This window comes from Pan paniscus, chromosome 2, assembly GCF_029289425.2.
Source record: "Pan paniscus chromosome 2, NHGRI_mPanPan1-v2.0_pri, whole genome shotgun sequence".
In the NCBI taxonomy this organism is placed as follows: Eukaryota; Metazoa; Chordata; class Mammalia; order Primates; family Hominidae; genus Pan; species Pan paniscus.
The window spans coordinates 33064483-33089851 of NC_085926.1; the positions used below are offsets into that span (position 1 = coordinate 33064483).

The window sequence follows — 25369 nt, forward strand, 5'->3', positions numbered from 1 at the left end:
TTATGCAGGTGTAGGCATTTGTTAAAACTCATCAAATGGTACATTTAAGATATGTGCATTTCATTGTATGTAAATTTTACCTTGGGAGAAAAAGGGGCTACTAACAAACGCTGACTGCTAGTTAATGATATGCCTACTGAAGTATTTATTTTAGCAAGAGGAGGGCATTGATATCTGCAACTTATTTTGAAATACATCCAAAAAATAAGATGAATTGATAGATGGAGGAATGGACTGATAGTAATATGTTAATGGTATAATCTTTCAACCCTCTCTGAAAAATTTTCCTAGCAAAATGTTGACACAAATAAAAATGCAGACTGATAAAATGAATTATGGTTTATATTGTATGTGTATTGTACATGCATGTTTGTATATATACAAATACACATACATGATCAAACGTTACGCAGCTCTGGAGAGTATGTAGCCCTTGCCATTGTGAAATGATCTCCGATGGATATCCCAGCACTTTGGGAGGCATATAGGGTGAAAAGAGAAGGCAGAGGAGAGAGTTTTTTGTTTTTGAGTCAGGGTCTTTCTTGCTCAGTTGCTCTGGCTGGAGTGCAGCAGCATGATCATGGCTCACTGCAGCCTTGACCTCCTGGGCTCAAGCGATCCTCCCACCTCTGTTCCCAAGTAGATGGGACCACAGGGGTGCGCCACCATGCTCAGTTAATAATTTTCAAATTTTCTGTAGAGATAGGATCTCACTATGTTGCCCAGGCTGGTCTCCAACTGCTGGCCTCAAGCAATCCTCCCACCTCACGATCGCAAAGTTCTGGGATTACTGGCGTGAGCCACTGTGCCCAGCCTGAAAACTGTTTTTTTTGTTGTTGTTTGTTTGTTTGTTTTTTGAGATGGAGTTTCACTCTTGTGGCCCAGGCTGGAGTGCAATGGCACAGTTTCAGCTCACTGCAACCTCCGCCTCCCCAGTTCAAGCAATTCTCCTGCCTCAGCCTCCTGCCCCCACACCCGGCTAATTTTTGTATTTTTAGTAGAGACGGGGTTTCACCACGTTGGCCAGGCTGGTTTGGATCTCCTGACCTCAGGTAATCCGCCGCCTCGGCTTCCCAAAGTGCTGGGATTACAGATGTGAGCCACCGCGCCTGGTCTTTAAAAGTTTTTAAAAACATGCCTACATCAGCTGTAGCTCTGTGAATGGTCTTGTGCAAGCTCAGTATGCTTTGTGCTGATTGTCTCAACTCACACTCAGATCTCATGTCTTTTTGCCTTCCTGCCCCAACACTGGGGGAACAGGTTCAGCCCAGAAGTCCAGGAGCACCAGGCAGTCCATGCCCCTGAGGGCAACCTTCAGCCAATGAGGGACAAAGAGGGTGGAGAACTGCATTCTCTTGTTTTTTAGGCAAATAATTCTGGAGACACTTTGTGCACTTTTCAGGAGGTCTCAGAAGAATCATGTCCCGGTTCCCAGAGTGATAACTACAATATGCATTCTGACCCAGGCTGTCCCTTCTTTCCACCTGTCCCTTGCTCCTATGCTCTTGGATCACTTCTCAAACCACTTGCACCCAATGTTCTGCTTCTAGAGGGACCCAAAGTACGACCTTGGTACCAGGAGTGGCCTCAACAGCAGATCATCAGGATGTGAGTCTGCACCTTGTTGTCTCATGAATGTCAAATAGCAAGAACCTTATAGCTGGTGCTAAGTGGGGTGGTAACGCCTCAAAGACAAATACCAAGGCCCTCAACTCTGTGGGACCGGGAGGAGGCATGGAGAGAGGGGAGCAGTCGGTAAGTGGGGTGGTAACGCCTCAAAGACAAATACCAAGGCCCTCAACTCTGTGGGACTGGGAGGAGGCACGGAGAGAGGGGGAGCAGTTGGTATCTGCACTGGCTCCACCCCTGGAGCGGGGCAGAGGTGGGGGTCACTGGTCATTGAAAGGAGTGTGAGGTTAGCTGGCTTTTATTAACAGATTTGGAAGCTTTGAAGACAGTGACAGTTTGATGGGCTCAGGTGAGCCATCCACTCAGGGCATCCTATGAATATCAGAGGCTTCTGTGGCAATGTTTAAAGAGACTCACATCTCAGGCCAGAAAAGTAAGACCTAACTATGGGGGTCACTGGGAATGGATCTTGAGGGGGGAAATCCCAGGCCGGATATGGGGAAGTTACTGGTAGGGTGTATTCTCCCATGACCTATATTCTATTGGTAAGAGCCCAGTCCCTATGCTGTTGGGAGGATCCTTGGAACCTAGACATGATGCTGGTCTACAGGAAATGAGGTGAGGATGCCAGGACTGCCTTGGCATCCTGAGAAAGGTATGGAATGGCTCAAGAGGTGGGAATGTAAAAAGGGTGACCAGAGACCCCACTACCTGGCTCTATTCCCCAGGAGAGCCCAGAGAACTCTCCCTTCAGGAAGGAAGGCACTGGTGAGGAGGGCCCTGGCATACTTGGGAAGCCCCCCCAGTGGGGCCATCCTCTGCAGGCAAGGGGCGCCCTAGTGTCGCTGGGGATGATGAGGTTCTGGCATAACCAGCATGGGACCGCTTAACCATCAGAAGCAGGAAGGCACAATTACCACAACAACCAGCAAGGTCACAGTGGCAACCAGGGTGTGCTGACCTGTGGACCAGGAGTGACCTTATGCAGTGGCTCATAAGCCACACGTTTCTGTGGGGTGAGTTGGCCAGGCAATCAGCAAGAGTACTGCTTGACATGTTTAAAAACTTGTGAGCAAAAGGCTGATGTCAACAACTGCATGGAAAATTGAGATTCCTTCATCCAATTCCCAGCTTTGAGCCAGTTCTCTAACATACAGTCAACAAAATTTGACGGAAGGTTGGATGGATCCCCTTGAGGAAGGATCCTGCATTACCACCCCAAGTCCACACAGTAAATATTCCTCCAATCCTTCCCAACAAGACTCAGGGTAACTGTGTCCTAAGAAAAGGGGCACCCCAAGGCCACCACCTTCTGAGGACTATTGGATACAGTCTGAACTGACATGGTAGCACCAGGGAACCTGAAATGCCATCACTCTCCCTTATCACTCTTAGGGAGGCCAGGGATAATGGGAGCCTTGGCCCCAGTCCTTTTCACAGAGAGTCCAACAAATCAGAGGATCCATCACACGGTTATTTCCGTGGCTATGAGTTCAAAGTGGGATGGTTTTACATAATGGCCTGCAGAACCCTCATCATGAGTAGGAGCCATCATGGATCAAGTGGAAGCTCTGGAACTGCCCACTCCCCACTCCCACTCAAGATAAATCTGAAGCAAGACCACAATCCTCTGGGAATTGTAGCTATTAGTGCCCCCTCCACAAAGACTTAAAGATCATTTCCATCATGTTCATTCAAATTGCCCGTGAGCCTCTGCCAGAAAAAACAGATCACGGTACATGATGGTGGCCACTTAATTGACCGAGTAGTAGCTCCAAAAGCAGCTACCACGTAGGTATGGGATTACCACTGGGACAGAACAACACAGCCTCTGATATTTGGTTTGCTATTAACGTTCTAATCTTTTCAAATCCTACTGATAAAAAGGATTGAAAACAGTTCGTGAGTGGGCAGGACAACAGTATATTCTCCCTCTTGCCCGGGGCTGTGTCCACTGCCCTGCTGTATCACACGAGACCTGGACTGTCTGTGCATTCATGGACTGTCATGGTCTGAGAGATGAACACCACCATGTTATTTGAACCAGGAGAGCAGGGGACATGTCTCTGAAACAAAAACCTAGAAAAGCCACAGAGAGGAGATCAAGATGGACAGCTGCAGAAGCAGTATCACTTAAAAGACAGTTCATCATTGTTGACTGTCACAGCCAAAGTAAACAGGGACAGTCCACTTCATGGACCCAAGATGACCCCTCTCAAAAGTTACGGACCTAAAAAAAAGACCCAGCTTCCTTTGAGCTTCCTCTGAGCTGTGGCACTACTGACAGAAGGCGATCAAAAAAAGTGGGAATAGGCCAGGTACAGTGGCTCACGCCTGTAATCCCAGCACTTTGGGAGGCTGAGGCAGGTGGATCACCTGAGGTCAGGAGTTCGAGACCAGCCTGACCAACATGGCAAAACCTCATCTATACTAAAAATACAAAAATTAGCTGGGTGTGGTGGCATATGCCTGTAATCTCAGCTACTTGGAGGCTGAGGCAGAAGAATCCCTTGAACCTGGGAGGCAGAGGTTGCAGTGAGCCAAGATCGCGCCACTGCACTCTAGCCTGGGCAACAAGACTGAAACTCCGTCTCAAAAAAAAAAAAAAAAAAAAAAAAAAAAGTGGGAAGAGGAGGAAGAAAGGAAAAAGGAGACAGAGAGAGAGAAAACTGCCTTCAGAGTGTATTCCCCCCAAATGCAAATAATGCAAGATTTGACCTGTGTGCAAATTCTACCCTTCTAAATGAATTGGCGCAGGAATGCAATACTGAAGAGACATACTTTTATTTCATACTTGCAGGAGTGTGGTAGCATCAGTATTTAGTGCATGAGGTCACAGAAAACTTATAAAAAGCAATTCCGAACAAACCAAAATTCATAACTTCTCAAGGCTCCCCGTTAACGCATCCAATACTGGAGGGAAAAAACCCAGCAGTACAAACAAAACACCAAATACGTATCAGGAACCTAATACTGGCCAATGTAATTTTTTAAAAAGTTATTTATTCAGTTTAGATTATTTCAGTAATAAATAAGCATCTCTTTTTTTAAAAAAATTAAACATAACACAATATTGACATCATCAGGTAATGTGAACATCCCCCAAGTTCCCTAATCCTCAGGACTAAAAGTAATTATATTTGCATTACTTGTGCACATTCCTTGACTACAGAAATAAAAGAAGCTCAGTGACATCACAGATTATGGGTCATGCTGATTATTTGAAGATGATCTGTCTTCAGGTCCTTCAGTATAACTCTGGTAAGCACCTACTCAGCAGATCTTAATCCCCAGCATCCTACACACCCCTACAACTCACCCCAGAAACTCAAGGGCCTGGGGAATTCCTGACATGAGCTGTTCAGCTCCAGGATGCCAGAGACCCAATCCTCTTAGCCTGCAAGCACCCTGAGGCTGAGGGAACATGGATAGAGGCAAGAGGAGAGGGAAGGGGATGGAAGGGTATTTGCATAACATGGGCTTCTCAGACCCTTCAGTTCATAGAACAAAGAGAAACAGAAGAAATATTTCAGGTGACTATGGGTCAAACCCTGATTACATCAGAGCTAAGAGCCTTCCAAATACCACATGTCATGGAAGCACCATTCCATCAAATAGGCTGGAGAAGGAAAACAGGTGCAGGCAATGGTGATAATCTATATGGAGATGGCAGAATCTGTGGATAATCTGCTCTAGCTTATGCATTCGACTTTTATTAACTTTATGTTTTCATGCCTGCCTTGTGCCAAAAACATTTTTGTTCAGCATTCCAAAAGACTGGATAAAGAAGGCAAATCGCAATGGAAGAGGAGAAGCGAGCACAGCTTTGGACTGATTCCCAATCCTCAGGGACCCTGGACATGCACAGATTTAAATGTGCCCCCTCATCTCAGAGAAAAGGTAAATGTGCAGTTTAAAAAAATAAAAATTAAATTAAAAAATATGTAATTTCTTTAAAATTAAAAACATACAGACCTAACTTTCCACACTACATTGATCATATTTGGCCTAAGGATAAAAATACAGCTTAAACTGCATTCAGGGAAAAAAACAAAAGCAAACTGCATTCAGTAGACTTCATCTTAATAACCACATTGACATTACTATTTTGGTTCTATTATATATGTAGTAGGATAAAAGAAGTAAGTCACTACATTAGGTTACTAAGAACCAAATTTTTCAGTGTAAAAGAGAAACAGGCTGGGTGCAGTGGCTCATGCCTGTAATCCCAGCACTTTGGGAGGCTGAGGCGGGTGGATGGCTTGACCCCAGAAGTTCCAGCCTGGACAACAAAATGAGATCTCATCCCTATAAAAAATAAACAAAAGTTAGCTGGGTATGGTGGCACATGCCTGTGGTCCCAACTACTTGGGAGGCTGAGGTGGGAGGATTGCTTGAGCCCAGAATGGTTCAGGCTGCAGTGAGTAGTGATGGTGCCACTGCAGTCCAATCAGAGTGACAGAGCAAGAGTCTGTTTCAAAAAAAGAGAGAGAGAGAGAGAGAAACAAACATAAAATCAAACAAAATTAAGAACCCCATAATCAGGAGATACAGGAAAATCTCTGTACCTTCCACTCAATTTTGCTATAAGGCTAAAACTACTCTAAAAAATACAGTCCATTAAAAAACAATAAAATCCATAATCTCTTATTTGAATTGTAAATACTAGTATACACTTATGATTTTTTTTCTCTCTAAAAAAGTATTGCATTTCCTAGCAATACCCAAAGACACAGTTTGGAAATGATATCAGCGGGTAGCAATCTAATCTAAGCAATCTAACCCATATAGCGCCTAAATTGTGATCTGCAAACATTTCCCACTAAAAGTAACCAAAGCTGCTTCTTCAAGAAATTAGTTAATCCAAGTCTGTGGCATAAGATGTACAAAACAGGGCTAGATTAAAAAAAAAAACAAACTATTAGGGTCTCATCAAAATGACAAGATGACAGGGCTCCAACCAGCTCAAGTGCAGTGGTTCACACCTGTAATCCCAGCATTTTGGGAGGCTGATTACAGGTTCACACCTGTAATCCCAGCATTTTGGGAGGCTGAGGACTGCTTGAGGCCAGGAGTTTGAGACCAGCCTGGGCAACAAAGAGAGACTCTGTCTCTACTAAAAAAAAAAAAAAGAGCCAGGAGTGGTGGTGGTGGTGCATGCCTGTAGTCCTAGCTACCTGGAGGCCAAAGTGAGTGTATCGCTTAAGCCCAGGAAATTGAGAGTGTAGTGAGTTACAGTCACACCACTGCACTCCAGCCTGAACAACAGAGCAAGACTAAGACTCTAAAAAGTAAAAAATGAAAAATGAAAAGGTCCCAACTGGCCAAAGATGGGCTATTTTGAGTATTAAAAGATGTAACACTTTGATGAACTAAAAAACATCAAATATATAAAATATCTAAATATCTAAATTCCTAACAATATTTCACCCACCCAGAAGAAAAGCTTATTGGTCATTCTTGGAGGTTGCTGTGGTATCAGATCATTATGCTATAAACTAAGGAATCAAGTGAAAGAATCTGGTATCTGTCTTGCCTTTGTTATAGGCTTTTTCAGAGTAACCACACAATTGATGAGGAGAGTTCTTTGTAAAGGATCCATAGCCAGTAAATGCAGGAAAAAAAGGGTAGAATTTTACAAATCACTATTTTGCAATCTTTAGTGAAATAATGACATTAGGCAACAATCACCAATGACTGCTGAAACATTAAATGGAAAGATAATGCGGAATTTTCTAGTGGAGGGATCAAGCTGACAACACCTGGACCAACAGGTCAATCTTAATATCAGTGAAGCAATGAATTCTTCCTACCCAAAAAGCGAAAAAGTTGAACCTGAATCCATCCAGCCTCTAGCTCTAACCTTTAGAGAGCTTTAGCTCTATGAGCTCACAGAAAATATGAACATGTTAAATGACACCAAAATCTAAAATGTATAAAATTTTAAGACATATGACCCAGATAACTTGAACAAATAAATGACAAAAAATAAGGAAAAGGGGATGTTATAGACTTAAGGAGACTGAAGAAATACACCACAGGCAAAATATAGACCTATTTTTAGATCCTGTTTCAAACAAAATAACTATAAAAAGACAATTCCATAAGAAGAAAAAAATAAACCCAAAGCTAGCAAAAGGAAATAAAATATTAGAGCAGAAATAAACAAAAGAGAATAGAAAGATAGTAGGAAAAAAAAAGTTGGTTTTTGAAAAAAAAATCAACAAAATTGAGAAACTTAACTAGATTTAAAAAAAGAAGATATAAATAAATCAGAAATGAAGAGGGGACATTATAACTGATGACACAGAAATAAAGGATTGTAAGAGAATAGCATGAACAACTGTATGCTAACAAATTGGATAACCTAGAAGATATGGATAAATTTCTAGGCACACCCAGCCCACCAAGACCGAATCATGAAGAAACAGAAAATCTATACAGACCAATAGCTATTAAAAAGATTGAATCAGTCATCAAAAACCTCAAAAAGGCCAGGTACGGTGGCTCCCGCCTGTAATCCCAGCACTTTGGGAGGGGAAAGCGGCCAGATCACTTGAGGTCAAGAGTTTGAGACCAGCCTGGCCAACATGGTGAAACCCCGTCTCTACTAAAAATACAAAAATTAGCCTGGTGTGGTGGCGCGTGCCTGTGGTCCTGGCTACTTGGGAGGCTGAGGAAGGAGAATCGCTTGAACCTGGGAGGTGGAGGTTGCAGTGACCCAAGATCATGCCTCTGCACTCCAGCCCCGGCGACAGAGCAAGACCATGTCTCAGCATGTGCACGCACGCACACACATACACATACACACACACACACACACACACTCAAAGAAAAACCTAGAACCAGATGGCTTCACTGGAGAATTCTACCAAACATTTAAAGAAGAATTAATACCAATCCTCCTGAAACTCTTACAAAAGTTGAAGAGGAGGAACATTTCAAAATTTATTCTATGAGACCAATATTATTCTAATACCAAAGCCAGACAAATACACTACAAGAAAACTACAGAACAATAATATTCCTGGTGAATATTGATGCAAAAATCCTCAACAAAATACTAGTGAACTGAATTCAACAGTACATTAAAAGGATTATATACTATGATCAAGTGGGATTTATTCCTAAAATGCAAGAATGGTTTAACATATAAAAATCAATCAATATAATACACCAGATTAACAGATTGAAGGGCAAAAACCACATGATAATCTAAATTGAGGCAGAGAAAGCATGACAAGATTCAACACCCTTTCATGATTAAAAAAACCAACAACTCAACAAATGCAAAATAGAAGAAAACTACCTCCACATCATAAAGCCCACATGTGAAAAGCCCATAGCTAACATCATATTCAATAGTGAAAGACTGCAAGCTTTTCCTCTAAGATCAGGAACAAGGCAAGATGTCTGTTTTTGCCACTTCTACTCAACATAGTTTTGGAAGTCCTAGTCAGAGCAACTAGGCAAGAAAGAAATAAAAGGCATTCAAATTAGAAAGGAGAAGTAAAATGATCTATTCACAGATGATATAATCTTAGATGTAGGAAACCCTAAAGACTACACACACACACACACACACACACACACACAGTTAGAACTAATAAATGAATTCAGCAAAGTTGCAGGATACAAAAAGCAACACACCAAAATCAGTTGCTTCTCTATACACTAAAAATGAACAATCCTAAATGGAATTTCAAAAAATTCCATATATAAAAGCATCAAAAAGAATAAAATACTTAGAAATAGGCCTAACTAAGGTGAAAGACTACACTGAAAACTACAAAACACTGTTAAAAAGAAATTAAAGAAGACACAAAAAAATGGAAAAAACATCCTGTGTTCATGGACTGGAAGGTTCATATTGTTAAGATGTTCATACTACCCAAAGTGATTCACAGATTCAACACAATCCCTATAAAAATCCCAATAGCATTTCTTGCAGAAATAGAAAAATTTATCCTAAAATTCATATGGAATCTCAACAGACACCAAATAGACAAAAGTCTTGAAAAAGAAGAGCAAAGTTGAAAGACTCATATCTCCTGATTTCAAAACATATTGCAAAGCTATGGTAATCAGAATAGCATGGTAATGACATAAAGACAGACAAATAGAGCAATGAGAGAGAATAGAACACCAAGAAACAAACTCTTGTGTATATGGTCAAATGATTTTCAACAAAGATGCCAAGACCTCTTGATGTTAGAAAAGGACAATTGCTTCAGAAAACAGTGCTGGGAAAACTGGATATTCACAGGCAAGAGAATGAAGTTGAACCCTTATCTTATACCATACACAAAAATTAATTCAATATGGGTTAAAGACCTAAACGTAAGACCCAAAACTATAACACTCCTAGAAGAAAACATGGGAAAAAAAGCTACATGATATTGAACTTGGCAATGATTTCTTGGATATGATGCCAAAATAAAAGCAAAAATAGAGAAATGGGCCTGCATTAAACTTTAAAACTCTGTGCATCAAAGGTCACAATCAGTGAAAAGGCAATGTACAGAACTGAAGAAAATATCTGCAAATTACGTATCTGATAAGGGGTTAATGTCCAGAATATATAAAGAACTCCTACATCTCCACAACAATAAATTAAATAACCTGATTTTAAAATAGGCAAAGGACTTGAATAGACATTTCTCCAAAGAAGGTATACAGGTGGCCAACAAGCCCATGAAAACATGCTCAACATGGATAAACAAAATGTGGCATGAAAATACAACAGAATATTACTGTAGTCCAGCCTTAAAAAGGATAGAAATCCAGTCACGTGCCACAACCTTAAGGTCATTATACTAACTGAAATAAGCCCGCCACAAAAAGACAAAAACTGCATGATTTCATTTATACGAGGTATCTAAAGCAGTCAAATTCATAGAAACAGAAAGTAGAATTGTGGTCACCAGGGGCTGGAGGAAGGGGGAAATGGAGCCTTGTTGCTCAATGGGTATATAGATTTGCAAGATAAAAAAGTTCTACAGATCAATTAGATCAATTTCACAACAATGTGAATATACCTAACACTGTTGAACTATTCACTTAAAAATGGTTAAGATCAATAACAACAAAAAGAACAAAAAAAATGGTTAAGATAGTAATTTTTTTGCCACAATAAAAAATATAGTTGAGATAATCAGGAAAAACTAAACACTAACTCTTCACACAGTTAATTGCATTTGAATTCTGTACTCGTTTGTGACAGATACAGCTACTTAATACTCAGACAGTGGAAAGAACACTTCTTTAAAGAGGTCAAAAGTCTGGCTACTAGCCCCAAATCTCCTAACTAGCTATTAGATGATATTCAAGAATCACTGTTAATTTCATTGGATATGATAATGACACTATAGCTATGCTTTTTGAAAAAGGATTCATACTGAAGTAATTTTGGGGTAACATTATGTTTTCTATGATTTACCTTAATATACTCCAGCCAAAAAATAAAGAGTATGGGTGGGGCAGGGGTAGCTGAGAAAGGATGGCAGAATGGTCTCGTCATGCTTGTTAAAGCTGGGAGAGAGGTACATGTACGTAAAGTTTAAAACAAACCAAACAAAACACGAGGGGAAGAAAAGCATGGATGGGTATTTGGAAGGAATGGCAGCAGGATCAATTTATTGAGATTTTGTGACAGCATCATATACTACAGACACTATTGCTAATTTTCAAAAAGCATTGCATTTCAATTTGCATCTAACAGATTAAAAATAAAGAAACAAATGAAATTGAAAGAATGATCAAGCTTCAAGTAACGTTTCTCACCACCTCCCCCAGCCACAAACAAACAAAATGGTCAATGGTTTAAGAATGTTGAACAGAGGGACTAAAGGTGTCATGGAGACCTGCCCACCAGGGCCAGAATCTGGACAGTGATGGAGAAATTTCTGCTGCAAAAATGTCCGCCGCGTCAGGGAATACAAACCACATACGAGAGGGTGTTGATGTTGTTTCTCAGATACATAGGATGAACCTGTTTTCTTTCTGCTAATAGAAAGCAATCAGTCAAGCAAGGACTTCAGAGTGGATGAGGGGTACATAAGACCACACAATGATGGCATTCAAGAGAAAGAAAAGAGGTAAGGATGCAAAATTAAAAAAAAAAAATAGGACTTAATGAAAGCTAATTTCATCAAGCCCAGGTCACTGATGGAAAGATGTAAAATCAAGAAACCAGTGAAATAACACGTAACAGGTGAGTCAAACATTACCAGTCGCATCAAACAGTGGAAGTGAAATGGCACCATCTAGCCCACCTGGTGAAATCCAAAGCGAGAACTTAAAGGGAGTAAGGATGATTCACAAAATGCGGTCGGGACACAAGAAAAGTGAGTTTGGAAGGACAGTGAAGACAGAAAAAAGAATAAGGAAACCACCAAAATTTCAACTCAAAGATACATTTTAAACTGCATGGGATGGCCCACTGTCAATATCGTGGCTGCCTGGGAACAAAAAGGGTGGTCTCCAGATCCCCCAGAACCCCACTATACACCAGGAGGACAAGGAGGAAAGGAAGAAACCCCCTTTGCCTGCCAGAATGCGCACGAGGGGAGGAAGGCAAACCCCTAGCGGTTGCTGCTTTGACACATCACCTGCCCCAGCAGCAGGCGGCTCGCTACCCACTCACATTCCCCAGGACTGGCTGCTCCATGAATCCTCTGGGCACCTGTGCCCAACAGAGTTCCTTAGCAAGCTCCACTGGAACGTTGAAAAATTAACATTGAGTGTTTACTGTGCACGCTGTGCCATGTGGAACTCATGCACAAGGCTTGATGGATCCCTCCTGACAAAACAATCTTGAGGTAGATACGATAATTATCCCCATTTTAGGGTTGATGGAAACCAAGGCTGAGTGAGGGAAAGTCACCCACCCAACGCTGCCCTACGAGTGAGCAGCAGGGTTAGCCTCTCCAGTCAGAGCGAGTGTCTTCACTCCCCATCGGAAGAAGACTTTCCATCACAAGCCTAAATCACCCAGCAGGAAACCAGCCCAGCCCTGTCTTCTCAGTGAGGCCTTTTCTAACACGGGTGCTTATCTCCATCTCAGGATCAAAGGATCTGTTGCTTCTGGCAAAAGGGCCAGGCCAACAGGATCACTCGGACATCATAATCCCTGCCTGGTTTTTCTATGGGTCTAGAAGCCAGCAGGGATGGCCCTATCATTTCGTGGCCAGAGCCCAAGGGCAGCTTTTATAGGGTCAGGCAAGTGGGTTGGAAGCCACCTAGCAGGAAGAACAGTCTCTGCATTCCACAGCCAGGCCCACGGAGGAGTCTGCAGGCCCTGCCAGAGGCACACAGCACTGCCACTCCCATGCAGGCCTCATCTCTCCCACTGACAGAGTGAACCCAGCTGCTCACAGAAAAATCGAACTCAAACCTGGGGTCGGAGGTAGAGGGTTCCAGTTTCCTGACTCTTCTTCAAATGTAAGACATCCTACACTGAAACTAGCTGACTCCCTTCCAGGCTCCGGTCCATGTAGGCATGGGTAAGGTGAAATCAGCCTCAAGCAAACCACTTTGAAAGAGCATGAGGTCCTAGGCCCTTGTTCGTTCTCTTTGCAGTGTGAATTGGTGAACTGCATTTGAATCCTGCACTCACCTGCAACAGATGCAGCTACTTAATGACCACACGGTGGAAAAGCACCGCTTTTACTGGGAGGTACAAGACCTGGTTTCTAGCCCCAAATCTACACATCTTGTCATACTGCCTGTGCCCTATCTCTCTTTGCCTTGGTTTCCTTATCTCCAAATAGGGAAAAGCAGCCTGTCCCCAATGAGCTCCCCGAAGGGTTGTATAAAATGAGACAACGGAGGCAAAGCCCTCTGAATTCCTAAGCAGCCATGTTCTCACCATCACCGACCATGGCGCCCACCGTTCTTCTCCCCTGACTTTGCCCCCAAAGGCCCAGGAGCACAGACAGTTAAATAGCATCCCTCAAGGCCTGGAACAGGAGGAGCTTTGCATTCCAGTAGATTTTGCTGATGCCCTCAATAGAGGTGATCCTGATAGAATCAGAGGAAAAGAAAATATTCTTCTCTAGCAGCCAGAGGGCCCTTCCATCTTGCCTGTTCTCCCAAATTGCCTGGCAACACTACCCCTTCCCCAGAAAGGCTCTGGATCAATGATTCTGGAAACCACTTAAGTCCTAAAGACAATTTTAAAACACCAGGAGAAAAATGCTCCTGCTCCTCCCCGGCCCCACCTTCTAGAGGTATTCCTTTCTAGCAACCCCGAGGGGAGGTTCATCCCTGGGAGCTCTGCAGGAGAAGGTCCCCATTCCACACCATCTGGAAAATAGAGGGGAGTGCTCATATGTGTGACCTTAGTGATCTCACAAGTGCATCAAAAAAAGCAACTGGCCAAGGAAACAATTAAACCAGCCTGAACATGCCAGGCAGGCCCACCATAAGTCACTGTTTGAGTCAGGCTTGTGACCAAGGGTGTGTAGGCAAGGATGAGTGGGCAAGGCTGGAGGGGAAAGGCAGGCAAACCACTCTGAAGCAGGACGGAGGGTCGAGGACAAGGGCAGGGCAGAGGCGCACAGGGCAGGGCCAGTTCAGGGAGACCGCTGCAGGATGAGCTCTGTGATCTCGGCCCTGCTACCCAGCCTCATGGGTATCCCGTAGTAGGCTGTGCCTGGGCTGACATACACGAATGTAGCCTGGGCCACCTGGTAGAGACCAGCAAAGAAGGGATTCAGGAGATAGGCTGCTACGTTCAAGGGGAAGATCTGCCCAGCATGTGTGTGCCCAGAAAGGATCAGGTTAATATCTGGCCGAGCCTGGAGAGCTCTCTTGGCAGCCAGGGGCTGGTGAGCTAGCAAGATGATTGTGTGGTCTGGGCTGCAGCCCTCCAGGGCCTTGTCAAGATCCATGCCATGGCCAGAGTAGTGCAGGATGTCTGCTTCAATATCGTCCACCCCAGCCAAGCAGATCCAGTCCTCATCCTCACTCCCACCGCCACTGCCACCACCACCACGTTGGGCCCGTGTGGCGGAAATCTTCACATTCTCATTATGAAGAGGCTGGACATGCAGGGATTCCAGAAGTGCAAACCAGTTGCTGACATCTGACGTGTAGTACTCATGATTGCCTGTAACGAAGTAGGCACCGAGACGTGAATGAAGCTGGCCCAGAGGAGCGACAGCCGTCCGCAGGACCGAGGCTTCTGAGTCGGAGAGGTCACCCACAATCACCGTGATGTCTGGTTCCAGCACATTCACCATCCTCACAAACATTTCCATCTTGGTCCTGCCCACTGTGGGGCCCAAGTGAATGTCTGAGAGGAGCACGATCTTGAGGTTGTTCATTGAGGCAGGCAGCTGATGGATGGGCACCTCCACAGTTTTCACAGCCGGGGGCTGCGCGGCATTCAGAATCCCGGCCACACTGAGCACAGCAGTCACTCCCACTGCCAGGGCAGGCCTGAGCACGAGCTTCCTTGTCTTGTCAAGGCTGCCCACGACCCTACCACTGCGCCAGGCCAAGAGCTGGTAGGCCTGCTCCATGCCGCTGAGGATGCAGAGGAAGAAGAGCATGATGATGTAAGCACCCAGGCAGGAGTAGGCGGCCAAGGAAAAGAGATAGGGCTCTTCGGCCACTAAAAAGAACATGGTAAAGAAACTGGAATGGGCCAGGGCCAGAAATGCCAGAACCACCACCTTCCAAAGCTGAAAACAGGTTGACTCTGCAGCTGGGGAGTGGCAGAGGTTGCTCACTGTGCTGCGCCAAATGTAGAGGGAGCCAATGAGCAAGAGCGAGTTGACAAACAGGGCAAGCTGCAAGCGAAGCAGCCAACGCCAGGCCCTGAGCTCAAGGCTCTCTGCCAGATACGAGCGGGAGGCGATCATGGACACGAAGACAGTGACAGCAGCCAGGGTGGCCTTCGCACCTAGGGACAGCTGCCTGAAGATGGCCATTTTCTCTGCTCCTAGTAGGCTCCCCCACCAGTTCTGTGCTGGTGGACTCTGGAAATGAGTTCCTTAGAAAGGACAGTAGCCAAGGAGAGGTTTCCAGGTCAACTCCGCCTGCAACCAGGAACCAGCATCAGCTTTGTGGGATATTAGAGCGTCCTTGTACCCATTCAAAACTCAAAGGCCACTTACATCTGCCCAACCCACCTTGAATCCAAGCCACTCAAATACCAGTCAGTTGCTAGCTATGCTTCATTATTCAAAAAGAAACTCACAGCATTGCGACATGATGGGCAGTTTTCATTTTCTTACCACATGTTCTATACGTTTAAAGTTTCTCTACAGTGAGCATGTACTTGTTTTATAAAAACATTCCAAATCAGCGGTATTCAAAGTGTGGTCTGGAGAGAGCCCTTCAGGGGTCCAATTAGTCAAAACTATTTTTATTATAATTCCAAGCCATTACTGCCTTTTCCATTCTCTCTGTCCTGAAGGTGGAGTCTTCCAGAGGCTATGTGACATGTGATATGGCAACAGATTTAATGCAGAAATAAACATGAAAATTTTACTGTCTTCTATTAAGAGACATTGAAAGAGATTTGCAGAAATGTAAAATAGTGCAACTCTTCACCCTAAAATTTGGGGAGAAATACTATTGTTTTTCAAATACATATGTTTATTAATGTGTAATGATGTAGTGTTTCTTAATAAATAGTTTAAAATATTCTCTAGGGCTGGGCACAGTGGCTGATGCCTATAATGACAGCACTTTGGGAGGCCGAGGCAGGCAGATTACCTGAGGTCAGGAGTTCAAGACCAGCCTGGCCAACATGGTAAAACCCTGTCTCTACTAAAAATTCAAAAATTAGCCAGGCATGGTGGCGGATGCATGTAATCCCAGCTACTCGGGAGGCTGAGGCAGGAGAATCACTTGAACCTGGGAGGTGGAAGTTGTAGTGAGCCAAGATCGTGCCACTGCACTCCAGCCTGGGTGAAAGAGCGAGACTCTGTCTCAAAAAAAAAAAAAAAAAAAAAAAAGGAATATTCTCTTAATTTCTAGGACAGCTAAAATTTAGTTAAAATTTGAGAACCGCTGGGTCACGAGGTCAGGAGATCGATACCATCCTGGCTAACATGGTGAAACCCCGTCTCTACTAAAAATACACACACACACACACAAATTAGTCCGGTGTGATGGCGGGCGCCTGTAGTCCCAGCTACTCGGGAGGCTGAGGCAGGAGAATGGCGTGAACCCTAAAGAAATGTAAACAAGGAGATAATGGAAAGCTAGACTGCTGGTATCTTTCTTTAGCTGTGGGCACAGAAGCCCAAGAGGGACACCTAGGCACCTGAAATGAGAATCCTGGGGTGATGCCAGCCTCGCTGTGTGGGCCTCAGGTATGGCAGCCACAGGGCATCCACCCTGACCCAATGACGCTGCACAAGACTGATGAGCTCACATCAGACAGATTGACCCTGTCCACCTGTTCCTGGTTCATAAATCCTTCTCTCTCTCCCTACCCCCACTCCCAGATACTGGTTAAGATCTGCCTTTCCCCTAGCCCCTTACCCTGCCACTGTTCTCCTGAACTGTGCCCCAGTTCCACCTTCCCCAGTGGTTCTCACAGCTGGCTAGCTCTGACTCCTAAGGTCCTACGGGCCTTCTGGACAAGAAAATTCTGTCTACATACTGCGGTAAGGGAACCATAGATGGGGTGAAGAGGGAGCAGCAAATAATCTGTGCTGACTTTTTCCCAAAATGAAAACATTTTCAGCAGCTGTTTTCCAAATACTTAAGATGTTCAATCTTGGTTGTAGATAAATGTACCACTGTTCTCTGCCCTAGGCACGTTATTGAAAGCGTTATTAAAGGGTGTAACTTACAAGTCAACGGTGTCAAATGCTACCAGCTCTTACTTAAAGCATACTGCAGGCTCAGCCCACCTACACCCTGGAGGAACCAAAGTTGGTCCGCGGAACGTGCAGAGGAGCAGCTTGCAACTACCCACTCTCCTTTCCGCAGGTGTGATGCAAACCTCCCCAGGCAGCGCTTCGGAGCCCCTCAGCCAGTCACCTCAGCTCGGACGCAGCGAGTGAAGCTGTCCTTCCTCTCCCACCAACTGTGCACGCCCCGCGCCTCACCTATTCGCCTCGCCAGCCCTCCCCCGATCAACGATGGCATCCCCCGGCAGCCTGCCTATTCCCCCCCTCAACCTGGACCCCCAAACGCCGAAGGAAAAGGGTCTCACAAATACAAAGAAAAACCCAAGCCAAAGGGCAGGCGACGGGGAGTGGTGAGAAAGGAACAAGATGCACGAAGAGGGAGAGCACCCAGAGGGGAACTAACCCAATGTTCCCACTGCAGGGGCCTCTCCTGACCCCATTTTTCTCCTTCCGGAGCGCTCCGCAGAGCACGAACTGGGAAAGCGAGGGCGCCCCAAACCAGAGCCGGAGGCACCCTCTAACCCGCGCAACTTGGAATCCCCTCCCGGAAAGCCAACTTAGGAAATGTTTACACGCACCTCGTCTCAACACCTCGTTACAGATGGGGAAGTGGATCCAAGCGCAAAGGGCGGCCGGAGCGGAACGCACAAGCGACCTAGCTGCCTGGAAGGACGCGCGCCCCGCCCGGCCCGCCCCCGACGGGAAGGCCGGTCCACTGCCTGCGTTCCGCCGGCCGCAAGCCTGCTGGGGGGCACTTCGGGGCTCAGGCTCCCCGCCCTGCGGGACCGCGGGTGGCTGCGACCCCAGCCCGGTTCCCCGCCAGCCTGTCCCCTAGCAATGCCTCCCCGTACCCGGGTCCCGCAGACTTACGCGCAAGGCGCGCGTAGGGCCCAGAAGCAGCAGAGCCAGCAGCAGAGGGAGGATGCGAACCAGGAACCCCGGCATGACCACCAGCCTCCCGGCTCTGCAGTCGGCGCCCAGGCCGGCCGCTTCGCGTCACTTGACTAAGGACCCACGGCCTGGCACCGCCCCTCGTCGGCCCAGCAGCCAGCCCTTGCGCCTGCTCAGCCCCGCGCCCCGCCCCGCTGTGGCCGAGCCGGGCGGGTGGGGGCGGCTAGGAGGCTGCGCGCCGCCGCGTGACTCCAGGATAGTACTATCTGGGTTTTGCAGGCGTCTTCCCTCGGAAGGGACCCTTTGGAACTGCAGTCCGGAGGGCCTGCTTTCAGCAGCTTGATAACGCGCCTCGGGGATTGGACATGAATCATGGTCTCCCTGTTCCCTGGCTGCCTTGAGAGAGCAGAAGAGGGAAATTGTTAATCATTAAACCTAAACGCCCTAGATGGAATCCGCGTCTCATATACGGGCTCTTTGAATAACTCTAAGCCAGGGGTTAGCAAAATGTGGTCGGTCCCTGGAGCCACTGTATCAACTCACCTGGAACTTGTTAGAATGAAAATCCTGCTCACGCCTGTAATCCCAGCACTTTGGGAGGCCGAGGCGGGCGGATCGCCTGAGGTCAGGAGTTCCAGACCAGCCTGACCAGCATGATGAAACCCCGTCTCTACTAAAAATACAAAAATTAGCCGGGCGTGGTGGCAGGCGCCTGTAATCCCAGCTACTGAGGAGGCTGAGACAGGAGAATCGCTTGAACCCGGGAGGTGGAGGTTGCAGTAAACTGAGATCGAGCCATTGCGCTCCAGCCTGGGCAATAACAGCGAAATTCTGTATCAAAAAAAAAAATTTTTTTTTAAATAACCTTAGTTTGTGCCTTGGTGTTCCAAAAAGCCTTTTTACATTGTATAACAAAGTAGCCAAAATTCTATTTGTTCACTCCTTTCTCCTTTCCTACTGGACATTTCCTTGAGAGATTGAGAAAGTATCAGAAAGGACATTTCATTGAGAGATTGAGAAAGTATCAGTTACTGGCTTTTCTTTCTTAGGTTTTTGTTTTTTGGTTTGGGGGTTGTTTTTTTGTTTTGTTTTTGTTTTTTTTTGAGACAGAGTCTCACTCTGTCACCCAGGCTGGAGTGGGGCGCGATCACGGCTTACTGCAGCTTTGGCCTCCTGGGCTCAAGCAATTCTCCCGTCTCAGCCTACCAAGTGGCTGGGACTGCAGGCGTGCGCCACCACACCCGGCTAATTTTTGTATTTTTTGTGGAGACAGGGTCTCACCACGTTTCCCAGGCAGGTCTTGAAGTTCTGGGATCAAGCAATCTACCTGCCTGGACATCCCAAAATGCTGGAATTACAGACATGAGCCACCGTGCCTGGCTTCTTTTCATGCCTGGAGTACCAATTCCGTGTCCTTGCACTGTGAAGTCCTTTCCAAGCTCTGCAATTCTAGTTCAGTATTAAAGAACAAGGGCTCTGGAGGAAGTACACTTGAGTTGGAATTCCAGCTCTGCCACTTACTGTCTGTGTAACTGTGGGCAAATTACTTAACCTCTCTGAGCTTAGTTTCTTTGTTGGTAAAGCAGGGCTAATAATATCAAATTCACTGGATAATTGGGGAAATTACCAGAGATGATGACGATAAGAAGCTTGGTATATACAGGATGTTAGTGGGACAGTTGATGAAATCAGAATTAGACTTGTAGGTTAGATTAGTACCATGCATCAATGTTAATTTCCTTTTTGGGGGAGTGAGGGGACAGAGTTTCACTCTGTCACCCAGGCTGGAGTGCAGTGGCACAATCTCGGCTCACTGCAACCTCCGCCTCCTAGGTTCAAGTGATTCTCCCACCTCAGCCTCCAAAGTAGCTGGGATTACAGGCACCCACCACTAGGCTTGGCAAATTTTTGTATTTTTAGTAGAGATGGGGTATCACCATGTTAGCCAGGCTGGTCTGGAGCTCTTGACCTCAAGTGATTTGCCCACCTCGGCCTCCCAAAGTGCTGGGATTACAGGCATGAGCCACTGTGCCCGGCCGCATCAATGTTAACTTTCTGATTTTGATAATGGTACACGGTCTAAATATTAAATAATAGTTTTGTATTAGTGTATTGATTTGGGTAACGGTAATGGTAATTTTGGTAATGGTTATATAAAAGAACATCCTTGTTTTTTAGGAAACAAAAGGGCATCATCTTTGCAACTGATTCTCAAACAGTTCACAAAAAAAAAAAAAAAAAATGGAGAGAGAGAGAAAGAGAGAGAGAGAGAGGGAGAGAAATGGCATTCCAGGCATGAAAAGAACGTGAGAAAGAAAAGCAAATGTGGTAAAATGTTAACATTTGGAAAATCAATGAAGGAATTCTTTTTACTCTTTTTTTCAACTTTTTGTTTCTAAGCCTGAAATTATTGCAGAATGAAGTTTAAAAACAAAACAAAACAAAAATCCTTAACACATGGCAGATTCAACTTCTTCTACCTTCTTTCCTACTCTGTACACTCAAGGTTATCATATGCAATAGGTATTTTTAACTGAATTGAGGTAGAAAGGGTTTAGAGCAGGAGTTGGCAAACTAAGGGCAGAGGATCAAATCTGGCCTGCTGCCTGTTTTTCTTTTTCTTTTTTAAAATTCTTTTTACTAAGAATCGGCACAATTTGCTGCCAGTTTTTCTATGGCCTGCCACCTAAAAATGGTTTTTACATTTTTAAATGAATGAAAAAAAATCAAAAGAATATTTTATGGCATTTGAAAATGTTGTAAGTTTCCTGTGTCAGTGTCCATAAATAAAGTTTTGTGGGGTTGGTTTTTGTTTTTTTGTTTTGTTTTGTTTTTCTAGACACAGTCTTGCTCTGTCACCCAGGCTGGAGTGCAGTGGTGCAATCATAGCTCACAGCAGCCTTGAACTCCTGGGCTGAAGCAGTCGTCCCATGTCGGCCTCCTGAGTAGCTAAGTAGCTGGGACTACAGGCGAGTGCCACCATGCCTGAATAATTTTTTTTTCTAAAGACAAGATCTTGCCTTGTTGCCAGGGTTGGTCTTGAACTCCTGGCCTCAAGTAATCTGCCCACTTTGGCTGCCAAAGTGCCAAGATTACACATAAATAGTTTTCTTAGAACACAGCCACCTATAATCCTCTGCATATTGCATATGGTTGCTTTCACGCTGCAATGGTAGAATGGAGTAGTTGCAACACAGATCTTAGGACCTACAAAACTGAATATATTTATGTTCTAGCCCTTTACAGTATAAGCTTGCCAAAGGAATATAGATTGTAGATTGTTTCTGAGATTTTTAGTATTTGACTATGTTTGTAGTTGAAATAGCAATAGTAGTAATAGCCATTGTTGTGCTGAATGCTTTACCAGTATGTGTCACTATTCCTCCCAATCCAAGCTGCATGCTATTATCCACATTTCACAGATGAGAAAGCTGAGACCCAGAGGAGTTAAATGACTTGCCAGTAGCCACAGAGCTGGGGAGCAGTAGAGTCTCTAAAGTTACATTGCCTGACATTAGGGCCTGAGTTATTTTCACAAGGCTATGCTTCTGCTCATAGTGTACTGTTTGGTTCCCATTTAAATGCACAGACAGAGTGTGTTGGATGCAAAGCCCCCTGCATACTGGAGAATATGAAGGGACCATGAGAAGGCTGTCACCCTGCAGGCACTCATCTCTAAACATGGTACATGCTCTAATATAGACTAATACTTCTCCAAGTCTGATCCTTAGACCAGTGCTGTGCAATAAGTACAGAAATTCCGCCTAGGCACTTAGAAACTTGCAGCAATTTGAGAAAGTAAGTCTATCTGTTGAATCTAATAATGAACAAAATCATTATGCATCTATTTTTATTTCATTGTTCTAGTAATTTTTTATTTTTATTTTTTTAGACAGAGTTTCGCTTTTATTGCCCAGGCTGGAGTGCAATGGCACGATCTTGGCTCACTGCAACCTCTGCCTCCTGGATTCAAGCGATTCTCCTGCCTCAGCCTCCTGAGTAGCTGGGATTACAGGCATGTGCCACCATGCCCTGCTACTTTTATATTTTCAGTAGAGATGGGGTTTCTCCATGTTGGTCAGGCTGGTCTCAAACTCCCGACCTCAGGTGATCCGCCTCCCTCGGCCTCCCAAAGTGCTGGGATTACAGGCGTGAGCCACCACGCCTAGCCTCTAGTAGTTTTTGTTTGTTTGTTTTTGAGACAGAGTTTCACTTTATCGCCCAGACTGGAGCGCAGTGGCATGATCTTGGCTCACTGCAACCTCCACCTCCTGGGTTCTCGCAATTAAACCTCAGCCTCCTGAGTAGCTGGGACTACAGGCTCACACCACCATGCCAGGCTGATTTTTTCGTATTTTAGTAGGGATGGGGTTTCACCATGTTGCCCAGGCTGGTCTTGAGCTCCTGAGCTCAGGCAATCCACCCCCCTCAGCCTCCCAAAGTGCTAGGATAACAGGTGTGAGCAACCGCACCCGGCCTATTTTTCTAATAATTTATTTTTATTGAATTTTTATGAAAGGATCAATCCTTGATAGGCAGGAAAGAGCACTAATAACTAAAAAAAAAAAAAAAAAAAAAAAAGGCCGGGCATGGTGGCTCATGCCTGTAATCCCAGCACTTTGGGAGGCCGAGGTGGATGGATCACAAGGTCAGGAGTTCAAGACCAGCCTAGCCAAGATGGTGAAACCCTGTCTCTACTAAAAACTACAAAAATTAGCCGGGTGCAGGCCGGGTGCAGTGGCTCACGCATGTAATCCCAGCACTTTGGGAGGCCAAGATGGGTGGATCACTTGAGGTCAGGAGTTTGAGACCAGCCTGACCAACATGGTAAAACCCCATCTCTACTAAAAATACAAAATATTAGCCAGCTGTGGTGGCGGGCGCCCGTAATCCCAGCTACTCAGGAGGCTGAGGCAGGAGAATTGCTTGAAACTGGGAGGCAGAGGTTGCAGTGAACCGAGATTGCGCCACTGTACTCCAGCCTGGGCAACAGAGTGAGACTCAGTCTTAAAAAAAAAAAAAAAAACTAGCTGGGTGTGGTGGCAGGTGCCTGTAATCCCAGCTACTCGGGAAGCTGAGGCAGGAGAATCGCTTGAAGCCGGGCGGTAGAGGTTGCAGTGAGCCAAGATGGCGCTACTGCACTCCAGCCTGGGCGACAGAGCGAGACTCTGTCTCAAAAAAAAAAAAAAAAAAAAAAAAAACTTTAGGCAAATGGAATCATTCTCGATGGATCCCCCCCGCCCCCAGATTGAACTGTTATTTGTAGCTCTAATTCTTTCATTTTCCCTGCTGTAATATATTCTTCTATATGCATTTACTCTCATTTTTTTTTAAATCTACTCTTCTGTTTATGGACAGGTTATTCCTGCTTTCTGCCATTAAGAACAATGTTGCGTTACCTTACTGTAGACACTTGTTAATTACAAAAGAAAACAAATGAAGTAGGGAAAACAGACATCACCTTAATAAAATGATCACAATTAACACAGACAAGGGGTGGGCATTGTGTTATTTAGATTTTACACCTGAGACAGATGGCACATTGCTTCTGTGGCATTCTAGCCAAAGAGCTTAATCTGAATTTAGTCATGAGCTTAATCTGAATTTAGTCATGAGCTTAATCTGAATTTAGTCATGAGGAAACATCAGGAAAACCTCAAATGAGGAACTTTTTATAAAGTTAACCGGCCTGTGTTCTTTAAAAAAAAAAAAAAAAAGGCCAGGCGCGGTGGCTCATGCCTGTAATCCCAGCACTTCAGGAGGCCGAGGCGGGTGGATCATGAGGTCAGGAGTTCGAGACCAGACTGACCAATACGGTGAAACCAGTCTCTACTAAAAATACAAAAATTAGCCTGGCATGGTGGCACGGGCCTGTAATCTTAGCTACTCAGGAGGCTGAGGCAGGAGAATCGCTTGAACCCTGGAGGTGGAGATTGCAGTGAGCTGAGATCATGCCATTGCACTCCAGCCTCTGCAGCAGAGCGAGACTCCATCTCAAAACAAAACAAAAAACAAAAAAAAAAGACTTTATTTTTTAGAGTGGTTTTAGATTCATAGCGAAACTGAGCGGAAACTACAGAGTTCAAATATACTCCATGACCCTACAACATGCGCAAGCTCCCCCACTGTCAATGTCTTGCACTAGAATGGTACATTTGAACCTACATCAACACATCGTTATCACCCAAAGTCCGGTTTACATTAGGGCTCACTCTTAGTGTTGTACATATTATGGATTTTAACAAATGTATAGCATATATCCACCATTATACTATCATATAGAATTGTTTCACTGCTCCAATAATCCTGTGTTCTCTACCCATTCATTCCTCCCTTTCCATAATTCTCAGCAACCACTGATCCTTTTACTGTCTCCACAGTTTTGCCTTTTCCAGAATGTCATTTGGCTGGAATCACACAGTATGTAGCGTTTTCAGATTGGCTTCTTTCAACCTAGTAATATGCACTTAAGACTTCTCCATGTCTTTTCATGGCTTGATAGCTCATTTCTTTTTGGCTTGGAATAAAATTCCATTGTGTGTATATACCACAGTTTATGTATCCACTTACCCACTGAAGGACATCTTGGTTGATTCCAAGTTATGGTAATTGTGAATAAAGTTGCTACAAACATCCATTCGCAGGTGTGTGCATAAGTTTTAACCCATTTGGGTAAATACCAAGAAGTGCAATTTCTGGATTGTATGAGTAGAGTATGCCTAGTTTTGTAAGAAACGGCCCAACTGTCTTCTAAACTGTATGTACCATTTTGCATTGCCACTATCAATGAATGAGAGTTCCTGTTGCTCCACATCCTTGTCAGCATGTGACATTGTCAGTGTTTTGGATTTTGTAGTGGTATCTCATTGCTGTTTTGGCCTATATTTTTCAAAAATGACAACGGCATGACAAGAAAAGCCGAGGAACCAGTTTAAAGGATATGAAATAGACTAGATGTAACAGTGATCATGGAT

At 44.8% G+C, this 25369-nt stretch overlaps 2 protein-coding genes across 11 annotated transcripts in view; both read right to left on the minus strand.

Annotated features, from left to right (window-relative positions):
* GLB1 (galactosidase beta 1) overlaps positions 1 to 18589 on the minus strand; it is a 140011-nt gene extending 121422 nt beyond the window's left edge. For 4 of the 10 annotated variants that reach the window (XR_004670486.4, XM_055109605.3, XM_034956037.4 and 1 more), the window contains exon 1: positions 18375 to 18580. Coding sequence is in view for 7 of the 10 variants with exons in the window: in XM_055109605.3 (XP_054965580.1) it covers positions 18375 to 18449 (75 nt within the window). In the remaining 3 variants the exon portion in view is untranslated. Of the gene's footprint in view, positions 1 to 18082; positions 18216 to 18355 lie in introns of those variants that run through there. The other 6 variants (XM_034956035.3, XM_034956034.3, XM_034956032.4 and 3 more) reach the window with 5 other exon arrangements.
* Positions 4398 to 18219, minus strand: TMPPE (transmembrane protein with metallophosphoesterase domain). Its single transcript, XM_008951611.5, has 2 exons — positions 18083 to 18219; positions 4398 to 15674 (listed from the first exon to the last, which is right to left on the minus strand). The coding sequence occupies exon 2, from the start codon at positions 15564 to 15566 to the stop codon at positions 14205 to 14207; it is 1362 nt and encodes a 453-aa protein (XP_008949859.1). The 5' UTR covers positions 15567 to 15674; positions 18083 to 18219; the 3' UTR covers positions 4398 to 14204.
* Positions 18590 to 25369: the final 6780 nt, after the last annotated feature.